At 41.8% G+C, this 12,274-nt stretch overlaps 1 protein-coding gene across 5 annotated transcripts in view; it reads right to left on the reverse strand.

The window, feature by feature from the left end:
* baz1b (bromodomain adjacent to zinc finger domain, 1B) overlaps nt 1-12,274 on the reverse strand; it is a 112,544-nt gene that overhangs the window by 18,852 nt on the left and 81,418 nt on the right. For all 5 annotated transcript variants that reach the window (XM_038813855.1, XM_038813854.1, XM_038813853.1 and 2 more), the window contains 5 exons: nt 9,660-9,836; nt 6,741-6,888; nt 5,302-5,449; nt 3,133-3,254; nt 513-667 (listed from right to left, as the gene is read on the reverse strand). In XM_038813855.1, the coding sequence (XP_038669783.1) occupies nt 513-667; nt 3,133-3,254; nt 5,302-5,449; nt 6,741-6,888; nt 9,660-9,836 (750 nt within the window). The remainder of the gene's footprint in view (nt 1-512; nt 668-3,132; nt 3,255-5,301; nt 5,450-6,740; nt 6,889-9,659; nt 9,837-12,274) is intronic.

Consider the following 12,274-nt stretch of genomic DNA (forward strand, 5'->3'; position numbering starts at 1 on the left):
CCAGCTTGCTGTTTTGAAGCATGTGCAATATTCTGATAAGCCTGATGGAATTTAGATTGGTTGTGATAATAGTTTTTCAATACGCTAGCCAAAAGGATATAAAAGGCAACTTTTGCAAAAATTTCCCATCACTAACAGACAGAAATGGATTTGGCATGGACATCTTTGCTCTTCGGCAACTTACTCCATTCAAACCCACTTAAACTGAATTAATTTCTATTGTATAAAAGTGTCAAGCAAATCAATGTCATCTTCCCCCCACCCACCAATAGCAAATAACAGTTCATGCATTTGGTTTTGTCTTTTCTCCTGTAGTCATAAAATATTTTCCCCGTGGCATTGCTCAACAAGCTACAAACTAGCTTGGTCTGTCTCCATGGAGTTGTATATCTGTTATCTTGAGCCTGGATTTTGCAATACACAATACCAGATTAAAGCATTTGCAGACAAGCACCTGTTCATTTTAGAACTCTCTTGTTGCCAGCCCTGAAATGTTGGCACTTGGTACTCACCAGCTCATCAATGTCCACTCCATTGACAGGTGATGTCTTGTGTCGAGTGTTCCTCCTGTGACCGTGTAGGGACTGTTTTTTCCCCGGCTGTTTCGCCTGCCTCTGAGAACGGGCCTGGGGGGCTGATTTTCCTTTGGCAGCTTTCCTGGATCTCGCTGTAAAGAGCAAGATTCACACGTGATCATTATGCTGGCATTCAGACCCTTCATGCTTGCCACTCAAGTGGCATTCCATCAGACAGAGCTTTTGTTTTCATCAACTCTTTCATCCCACCAAACTTCTCCCTCCAGAATTAAAATTACAGCAGGATTATGCCGAAATTCACTGGGCTTTAAAACTCCCTGACTATTTTCTCTCCTTGAAGATAAGGCCTCGTGTTCGTCCAGTTCCAAGCTCTCCTCCCAAGCATCCAGTACCTACCCCTGAACAAAGAAAAAACAGCTGAACGAGAAGCTGTTCAAATTGTAACGACAATGTGAGGTATTGAGTTCCCTAATTTACCACTGCACGACTGGCTGTAACAGGGTTTCATTATAAATTTGAAGAGGATGTGCTTTGCCAATATTGTAAGAATCCCACTCTGTATGCTTTCAGATTATAAGGAATTAATCAGACAGATTTTCTGAGTTTAAAATCAAAGAACAAGTCAAGGGGCAGGATTCTCCACTGGCGGGATTCTCCGTTCTGCCGGCACCCGGGGATTTCCCGATGGGGTGGGGCTGCCGCACAATGGGAAACCCATTGACCGGCCAGCATAAAGGAGAATCCCGCCGGCGGGTCGAGGCAGAAATGCGGCGGGGCGGAGGATCCAGCCCGTTTTATGACCCTACTTCCCAAACTTAAAACTAGATATATCGCAACCCTCATTCATATAATTTCACACATTCCATGGGCCCCAGAAGAGGTCGCTGTGTTAGATGCGTTTTGTAAGCAGCTCATGGGATCCACTGTTGTGGTTCAAGAGCACTAAAGAACCACCCAAAATAGCTCTGAAAAAATGGGCAGACATATGTCAAAGCTCGAACCCTTCAGCCAGGAAACTATGTGCTAGCACTCCTACCAGTACAGGGTGAACTCATGAAAGACCGTTCAGTGGCAAGTACAGGGTCGCAAAGAGAACTGAAGTGATAAACTATTTAATCAACATTCCAGGTCATGGGGGGGGAAAACAGTAGCTGTAGCACGGCAACATGTTAAAGCAGTAGCACAACTGGAGTGGGGACAAGCAAGCAATGTGGCAAATCTTTAAGTGCTATGGTTGCAGCGACAAACTCCAACAAAATAGTATCAAATTTTTGATGAAGGGGTTGCGGTCTGTCTAGTCAGTGGTTTCAGTGTAACCATTTTAGACATGTATCTCAAGTGTCTGAAAGCTAGTAATAATCCCGAGGTTTTCTTCGCCACAGTGGAATTGAGTTTCTGATATTAGTTCAATTTCTTGGAGAATACCCAATAAGTGTCTCGATGCTGGATTCATCCTCCAGGAGTCGGACAGCCCCCTACCCAAAAGTCATTACCATCAATGGCTACTTCAAATGCTTTGTTGAAGTCTGGAGCTGCGAACATGGGTTTGTTTAGTAGAGTGGCTTATGAGAAGAGACTTAAAAGATTCTTTTTTTAAAGTTTGTGAAACAATCAAAGAAATATACGGTTATCTGTCCTTTGGCTAGTTTCAATGCAGTGATTCAATGTTGCATCCATTTTGTTTCAGTTGTCTTCCTGGATGCAACTGTACAGAGTAGCTGTCCCCTTTTACATTCCACTTGGATGGAATTAAAGTTATACACTGTGGCTGGCCAGCAGACATCCATTGTTTTAATAAGATTAGTTTATTAAAATACAGCCCGAAAAAAGAATACTAGAAATTATAGCTTTGTCTTTAAGAAAGAAAATCCTTGTAAAATAATTCAAAATTGTTGCAGTCGCAGGGTGATAATTAAGACTTGAAAGTCAGCATTTCCTGGTTAACTCCATATTACTCACCGAGTTCCATTCATTATGGCAACATTGCAGCTCATGCGAGGAACTTTAATTAATATCCATAAATTAAATTTAGCATAGGTCAAGGACAAGGCAATGATTTGCTGCTCCAATGTACAGCACCTTGTTGATACACTTGATACAGAGTTGGGGCACTCAAATCCCCCCCACATAAATTTCCAAACAACCACAATGGAGGGAGTTGTCCCAGCTGTTCAGGACAGCTACCAGCAGACAATCTAAAGCGAAACTCCAAAATCAAAGAAAACTTTATATTTTGTAGTAGTACAAAGGTTCCTGTAATATTCAGATGTTACTGATGAAAAAATATGTATTTTTAGAATTAATGATGTAGAAATTACAATTACTTTGAATTTGAAGTTGCTAATGGATATAAATAATAGTCAAGTGTGCATTTAATTAACAAACAAAAATATTTTAAATCTGGCAATGTTTACGGTAATTCCCTTCAATTGTCCAAATCTGAAGTAGCTTTTACAAAACGAAGTTAGGAGAGGCTGGGACAGAACCCTAAAACAGGGAAGTAGATTCCAGTCATACATAAAAGGATCATTCCGAATTCAAATTCCATCCATTAATCATTTAAAACTATTTCTTAACAGTTGGGTTCACAACTTACATCTAAGTCTGGGCCCTCCTCGCTCCTCATAGTCTTCATCCTCTTCGTCATCTTCCTCCTCCTCCGTCTCTTCTTCTTCTTCCTCATTCTCGTTGTCGTCATCTTCCTCCTCGGCATAATTTCTAAAAATGTAGTGATAACAGATGGATTTCCTTTTAGTTAAAAGGATGGTTTTATGCACATGTAGACATGCCATTGGTGAATTCAGTTTTTAAGAAGAGACGTAGACTTATGTACTGAGTGCCGTTCCATATTATCCTATACTGGATCCCTGTCAAACAGCATCGATTTTAAAATTCTCATCCTGGGTTTTCAATCCCTCCATGGCCTCACCCCTTCCTAGTCTTGTAATCTCCTCCAGCCTCAATCCTCCAAGATATCTGGGCTCTTCCTAATTTAATAAAAAACAGAAGTGCTAGATAAACTCAGCAGGTCCGACAGCATCTGTGGGTAGAGAATGTCTCCAGCCAATGGACTCGAAAGAAACACTGACTCTGTTTCTCTCTATATAAATATAACTTTCTGTTGCTGTATCTTAATTTGTTCTGGCAATACTTTGAAAAACATCCAAACATCCCTCAAGGAAAGATGGGGAGCAACAACTCAATCTCTGCAACAAGAAAAAAAAAATCAAAGTAAATTCTCTGCTCCCAAGTGAATTGTTTTGTGTCCTGAATTCTTAAAACAAAGTCAGTTTTAATACAATTTCAAAAGGCTAATGTTGAAAATAAAACCGCATTATAAAATACCATGACAGAGAAAGCAGTTTTTGTACCAATCACATGCACACAAATGATTTTATAGAGTGCTGGTCAATGTGTTGTCACTATATTTCAAAATTTACAATGATATGAAGATGGAAAACCAACTGTGATGAGGATGGTCTTGAACCTCAAAAGAAAATAGTTAATGGATTGGACAGACAAGTGACAGATGAAGTTTAATGCAGAGAAGTGTGAAGGGATTCATTTTGGCAGGAAGAATATGGAAAGACAGTACGAACTAAAGGAAAAAATTCTAACGGACATGCAGCAAAAGAACCTTGTTGTTATATGTACACAAGACATTGAAGGTGGCAGGGCATGTAGAGAGAGCAGTTAATAAAGAGTATGGCATCCTCAGGTCATATTGAACTTGTATAAGAAACTAGTTAGGCCTCATCTGGAGACTGTGCCCTGTTCTGGGCACTGTACTTGAGGGAGGATGTGAAGGCATTGGAAAAAGTACAGAGGCCATTCATAAAAATGATTCCAGAGTTTAGGAGCTGTAACTATGGAGATAGATTAGAGAGATTGGGACAGTTATCCTTGGAGGAAAGCCTGCTGAGAGGAGACTTGACCGAGGTATTCAAGACCCCGATAGGAATGGACAGGGTAGTGAGAAACTGTTCCACTCAATGGGAGTATCAAGAACTAGAGGGCAAAGATTGAAAATAGTTTCAAAAGGAGTGATGGGAGGAAATGTATTTTTCCCCGGGGGTGGGTGGAGTTTGGAACGTACTTCCTGAGAAGGTGCTGGAGGAAGGTTTGATCGAGGTTTTCAAAAGGGAATTGGATTGCTATCTGAAAAGAATGAATGTGCAAGGTTACAGGGATAAAGGCAAGGGAGTGGGACGAGGTGGAATACTCTTTCAGCGAGCCACTGGAGCCTTGTTGGGCCGAATGGACTCTTTCTGCGCGATTAAGAATCTGTGATATGGAACAGCAGAATCTCTGGCTAAACGATCCAAGGGTAGCCTTGCTCCCAAAATGGCCCAATCCGCAGCTCCTGGTCTACTATGGGTCTATGTGCCACAATTCACAGCTTTCTACTTCTGACATGGGTAGACTTGAGAGAAAAGAGGCAGAAAAGGTATAGCACAAGACAGTGGACTCGGCAGTTCGTATTTACAAGATCTGAACTGCTTTAAAGTAGGTTTGGCTGAACTGAAGTCAGGAGTACTGCCCTACAAGTTGATCATACTGGAACTCAATCCAAAAGAACCCAGCAAGTTGGTGGTCTATTCCGACTCTGTACTCCATAGCAAAGCATAGACCAGAATTATTTTTTTAAATTTTGACAATTAGATCAGTTCGAATCCATTTCAGCTGCAGCATCACTGTGGTGTAAAGGAATATAGTGGATCAGAAGACACCAGACACTGCAATGGTAAACTGGTTGTATGATTACCTATCACGTGTGCCACGCCTGGCGGTGGCTGGCTGACAGGCTGGACATAGCCACTCTCCATCTGGTATCACATAGAGAGCTGGTCGCAAACAGAACAAGTGGAAAGTCTTATTACATTCATCACACAGGATCAGCTTGTCATCTTCACCTGATGAGCAAGAAAACACAAAGTCAGCTTGTGGCAAATTTATAATGGTCTTGGTGTTCATTCAGGTTTTTTGAAATAAGATTAAATACAATATGTTTTCAGGATATATAGTAATAAAATGCAAAAGAAGTAAATCCTTTTTGGCTTCCCAGTACATTTCTAAATAATGTTGCCATTAAATGTAGGTGCACATCACAACCTGAAAAGAAAAGGCACAAGTTGTTGACCGTGGCTGGGTGAAATCGAAACCTGAACATCCCACATTTGCAACAAAAAAAATTAATTGGGAACAAAATTATTTTTTTCTCAGTTCCAACTAATTTCAGAGCGTCACATTAACAAGGCTATCCAGATAGATGTGAATGGTGTGGCGGAACGATGAGAATCAGTGGAATATAAAATTTGGGCTGCAAATGCAGTAGTGCCGTCCAGTTTGAGAATGAAAGTAATCAGCAAAGTTCTTCAGTAAAAATGCAGACTGTTTTTTGTTGCATCATCAGCAACCTAATACAATAGCAATTTCAGCCCAACCTCAAACGCTACAGCCTTGATCTCGTTAAAATAACTGTGAGACCAATTTAAAATGCAAAGTAGAAGAAATGGCTAGATGGAGTAGCTTTTATTCAAGTATTACCCTTTCCATCATAGAATGAAATACCTGACATTTCCTTCACACCTATCTGCATGGGGTGGGGTGGCTAAGTAACTCAGCTTTGTTTGAAATGGTGCCCCCCCCCCCCCGCCCACTGCTTACAACACCGACTTCAAAGGAGCAAGCTAGCAGGGAGGGAATCCCCTACAAGGATCAAAATGCGACAATAAAATTGATACGGTGTAAAAATCTCAAAGCAGCACCATTTCATTACCAGGAGGGTCAGGCAAGACAAAAAAGGTATTTTTATTCAACTTCCCAACATTTTTAAAGTTCACTTTTATTTGATACGAACACAAAAGCAGAAGAAATTGCGCAGTATTGTGTTTGTGAGGTGTTGTTGGTGTTCCATGAATAAGTTAATGTTCAAAACATAGCACTTTTGAGATTTTGCCCAAGTGCTGAGAACAGAAAGCAGGTCTGTCAGTATCTGACAAACACAGGAAATGTTCCGAGCTGTAAATCTTCCTCAAGATCATTAGTAGTCTTAAACCACATCATTAAGTTTCTTCAGAAAAAAGACCAGCTTTCTTATTAAACGAGATTTGTGGAAATGTCCACTGAAGGACATCTATTTTCTACTGGCTGGTCACCAATAAATCAATGAATGGAGGACTGTCCAGTAGCTGCATTACTTACCCTTCTTACGGCACACTTTACACCGGGCATTTTCAGTCGACATATCCCATTTGATGCAGGCATCCAACATTCCCAGCAACACGTGCATACGAGAGAAGGTCTGAGCCTCTTGGATAGCACATTTCCATAGCTCCAGGGCAGAAGCAACCTGTGGCAAGTTAGTTGAGAGGTAATTAGACAAAAAGAAAGTTTAGAACCAGAAGTCTCTGGTCCTTTCTGGATGCGAATGCAAGCAATAAATAAAACAGAGCCACAGGCAGTCAGGGGAGATCCAGTAACTGTTACAAAGCCAGTTAAATCTTCAAACAGAAGGGCAAGCTTTGACCAAGCACAGGAAGAAGCAGAAAGAATAGATAGAAGTTATCTTGTTTAAATGAAGACAATCCATTGACATGGAAAAGGATAGTCTACTCGTCATTTAGTATCGCTGCACAAAGACAGGTTTCTCTGAAAGGAAATTCAGCGGCTTTTACTTTGTGTGCAAATCACTATGAAATAAAGCAGTAAAGATTTATATCAGGCCTCATCTTATCAAATGTTTTCTACCTGGGAAGAGAATGAAATACCCAAAAGATGGGCCAATCTTTTTGACCACAAATGTTAAATCCTCATAGTTAGGGAGAAATATGAACACCTCAAGAACCAGGTGCAAGAGCTGTATAAATGGAATACTTTATACTGAAAGTTTCCTTTCTCGGTATTTTCTTTACCATTAACCTGATCAAATAAAAATATTTTGAAACTAGCATCACCGATTCCTCCAAAACAGGTTCTCTCATTTCTACAATCAATTCCACAAAGCACGAGTGGCTAATACTCAACCGTAAGCCTGGACAGTGAGCTCTTCTACCCCAGAGTCACAAATCCCAACCATTCTCTTACTAGCTGAGCACTTCCTAGCATAGGCCAACAATTGCAGGCGTGTACTCGCAAATGATGGTCTCCTCCCTAGTTCAGGTGTAACAACGCCAATCATCCATCTTGCGATACCAACAGAGGGCAGTTAACAGACCATGGACAGGCAAATTGAACACCATACCTTCTGATCTGCAAGCTCAGCGACACATTGGTAGGGTTAAATTTGGTACGCCAATGTGTCTCATTAAAATATGCAAGTCATTGGAACAGTTGTTCAAATCTGGGGAGTTTTATTTGAATTGAAAAGCTAATTGAAAAATTGACTCCCAAATTTATGCTGAGAAGAAAAAATGAAACAAAAACATTTTAGGAACCAGCAGTTGAAATAACATTGAATCACTCCTGGCCATCTGCTACTCTGCAAAGTACATGAGAGTTTCCCCTGATAGTTTGATTCAGTTTACAATCAGTTCTTCCTGCCACTGGCTAGTCAAGTTGGGATAATAACAATCAATACTCACCTCACAGGGCTAGATTAAATCAATGTGTTTATTCAGCAATAGAACCAGTCTCATGTCTTAACTAAAATCTAGTAGCATAATAACCTACTTCATAAAAGTGAGTAATCAATTACTGCCTGTTCTCAAATGTTATCCCTCTCCAGAATCACATCAAATAAATGACTATCCTATTGAGTTACACTAACTTATACTACCCCCTGTTGGTCCCTTCCACAATGCAATGCAGCTGTATTCAGTCACATAGTAACACTGAAAGCAAAACAAATAAGATAGTTTTGCACCCATCACTCCATCTCACATAGATTAACTTAACAGTGCGCAATGCAACACTCACACTGATTTCAGTACATTTTAATGGAGAATATCAAATTTTCAGAAATGCTAAATATATTTTCCCCCAAAACTGGAAAAAAAAGTTTGAAACTACAATGAATCATTGGTAGTGGGAACGTTAGATGAAGACAGGCGTCCCATTGTTCAATATTGGTTTAAATGTAATTTTTCCTTCAATGTATCGGCACAGTTAATCAAAAGATTGATGGACACACCAATGAACTACTTCCACATTTTGGTTGCGAGGTGGGCTACATTAAAAGTAAACTTGCATTTGAAAAAAATGCCTGCACTGCAGAAAGCCGCCATTTGGCCCATCGAGTCGACACCGACCCTCCGAAAGAGCATCCCATCTTGGCCCACTCCCCTCCCTGCCCTAACCCTGTAACTCCACACAGTGATCATGTCCAATGCACCCACCCTGTACATCTTTAGACTGTGGGAGGAAACCGGAAAACCCGGAGGCAACCCACACAGACACAGGGAGAATGTGCAAACTCCACAAAGACAGTCAATCATTCTTTTTTTTTTTTTTTAATTTTTTAGAATACCCAATTCATTTTTCCAATTAAGGGGCAATTTAGAGTGGCCAATCCACCTACCCTGCACATCTTTGGGTTGTGGGGGCGAAACCCACGCAGACACGGGGAGAATGTGTAAACTCCACACGGACAGTGACCCAGAGCCGGGATCGAACCTGGGACCTCAGCGCTGTGAGGCTGCAGTGCTACCCACTGCGCCACCGTGCTGCCCTTAAAGACAGTCAATCATGACTGGAATCGAACCCGGGTCCCTGGCGCTGCGAGGGAGCAGTGCTAACCACTGAGCCACTTGCATTTTTTCAGCGCCGTCAATGCAGTAAAATGTCCCATGGTGATTGACAGGATTGTAATCAGATGAAAGCTAACACTGAGCCAAAGGAGACATTAGGCCTGGTGAACATAAAACTTAGGCCAAGAAGCGACAAGGGAAAAAAAGCATCATCAAAAGGGAAGTTTAGGGAGGGAAGTCCAGAGTATAGGACCTGGACAACAAAAGACAAGGTCCAGTGATGGAGTGAAGGAAGGGAGGGTGGGGGTTGCTGTATGCAGATTCCAGGGCTGCAGGCAAAACACATTTCCACTCCGACTGGAAGCTACATAGAATATTCAGTCCAGCTGTATCTTATTTAAACCATGAGCCATTAAGGTGAAATTCAAAAACTTACCTTGGCTTCTTCAGCCATTTTCTTTTCCTCATCTATTTCTTCTACTTTTGTTTCCTCTCCTGCCTTCTTCTTCTTTTGCTTGGGGGCCATAAAACCTTGCAGAAATTTCTTTATTATACACTCCTGCAGTGTGATCACACACTCCCCCAAATCCTTCAGACTCTCCAATGAGCGTACCTGGCAGAAAGTAAAAGCAGATTAGCTAGTAATGATTCTTCCAACAATAGGCCAAATAAAACTATAAGACATAGGAGCAGAAGTAGGCCATTCGCCCCATTGAATCTGCTCCGCTATTCAATGAGATCATGACTGATCTGATATGATAATCCTCAACTCGATTTCCCCACCGTATCCCCATAACCCGTGATTCCCTTAGTGATTAAAAATCTGTCTATCTCAATCTTCAGCATACTTAATGGCCCAGCGTCTACAGCTCTCTGTGGTGAGGAATTCGACAGAGCCACTCATCTCAGTCAAGAAATTCCTCTTCAACTCCATCTTAAATGGGAACCATTACTCTTGAGATTATACCCGTTGGTCCTAGACACTCTCGGAAGGGGAAACAACGTCTCAGAAACGACTCTGTCAAGCCTTCTGAGATTCTAAACTCCAATGAGTGGAGGCTCAACTTACCCAACCTCTTCTCATAGGAAAATCCCTTCATACCCAGGATCAAGTCAGTGAACCTTCTCTGGACTTCCTCCAATGACAGCAAATCTTTCTTTGGGTAAGGGGACCAAAACTGTTCACAATATTCCAAATGTGGTCTAAATAGTGCCTTGTATGGTTTAAGCAGGACTATTTTCGACTCCAGTCCCTTTGAAATAAAGGTCAACGTTCCATCTCCCTTCCCCGACACCACATGGATTGCAGCAGTTCAAGATGACTCACCACCACCTTCTCAAGGGCAATTAGGCACTGGCAATACAGACTGGACTAGCCAGCAATGCACATGTCCTGTGAACAAAGGAATAAACAAAAAATGCCCAGGTCTCCCCTGTATAGTTCAACTAAGACACTATGGCACCAGTGTAGGAAGGAAGAGCAGCAAAGTAAGTACTCTACCTTCAATCTTAACTAACACGATTAGAAACAGATGAATTAGAACTAATCACTGGTGCTCAGTTCCCGGGAAAACCATTGACCCGGTCTCAGGAGTAGTTTAGTGGCAGTGATTTGCATTGGGACAATGAGAACATGAAAGTTATCAGTACATCTTTCTTCCTTCCAGGTTAAATTTGCTGAACCACTGGTAATATGATTTTCTTGGCACCCACCTCCCGTTCCTTCCACTCTTGAAGACATAACTTAATTGCAGAATTTAAAATGCACTAACTCAGTCATTTTCAAACCCAGAGTCGGGACCCCCAGGTGGGTGTCGGGAGGGTCACGGGGCCATGCATCGCGGCTTTCCAGATTGCGGGAAGTAGTGCCCAACTGCCGCCTTTGGCTTTTAAAAATGCCGGCTGTGACCGGCTTTCAGAATGCTGGCAGTTCCACGCATGCATGCCCCCTCGGCAGTGTGCAGGTCCGGAGCCCAGTGGGGCAGACCGCCTCGTCCTGATGGGGCTGGTGAAAATTCATGTGTGATATATGCAGGGAAGTACTGGCAAGTGAAAGTTTAAAACACTCAAAATGTCAAAGGTATGACGCGTTTGATGACAAACCTCTCGACTTTTTTCAACGGAGCAATGAGATCGTGGGGACCAAGCAGGCTCCCCCGTCACATTAAAGGTAAGCGAATATGGTGGGTTGCAAAGGTCGGCCGCCCGGCGCAGGCCGCAAAGATCGGCCGCCTGGTAAAAATGGGTCCCAGCCAACAAAATTTTAAAAACACTGCACTAACTTTGCCAGCCACCTTCAGTTGAACCTCTGCACAGTGTTGAGACTAACCCTATATGGGGATATTTGATCCAAGCTTGATTCTACCCCAACCAACTGTACCATGCCAGGATGCGTCACCGAAGCTTACAACATGTTGGAGGCTATTTGGTCCATCGTCCCTGTGATAATTCTCTAAAAGAGCAGTCATGCTTAGTCCTACATCCTAGCATTTTTTCCTTCACCATCATGCCAGTTCTTCATCCTCATGTATCTATCCAACTCCCCTTCAAAATGACTTAAGGAAACAGATCCCATCACCTTTATAAGTAAAGTGTTCCAGACCCCAACAACTTGCCGGAAAAAATTCTCGTCACCCCGTTAGATTTTATCCATGATTTTAAATTTATGACTTGTAATTACTGACTGGAGGGAATAACTTTTTTCTCTTACTGAAAAACTCTTATTAGATTACCTCTTCATCTTCTCTGTTGGAAGGTGAGCAGTCCTAACCTTTCCAAACTCTCTTGATCCTCATCCTCGGTATCATAGCAAACTTCCTGCATACTCTTTTTCCCACCTTTACGTCTTTCATGTAATGAGAGTTCTGAAACTGCCTACAATACTTCTGGTGAGGACTAACCATTGATTTATAAAGCTCTGCAATGATCACAGGGATTTTCACAGTAACTTCATTGCAGTTAATGTAAGCCTACTTGTGACCATAATAAAGATTATTATTACTTTCAGCTGCGGACCTAAATAGAATAGAATACAAGTAATCAATTTGATAT

Source organism: Scyliorhinus canicula, chromosome 12, assembly GCF_902713615.1.
Source record: "Scyliorhinus canicula chromosome 12, sScyCan1.1, whole genome shotgun sequence".
Taxonomy (NCBI): domain Eukaryota; kingdom Metazoa; phylum Chordata; class Chondrichthyes; order Carcharhiniformes; family Scyliorhinidae; genus Scyliorhinus; species Scyliorhinus canicula.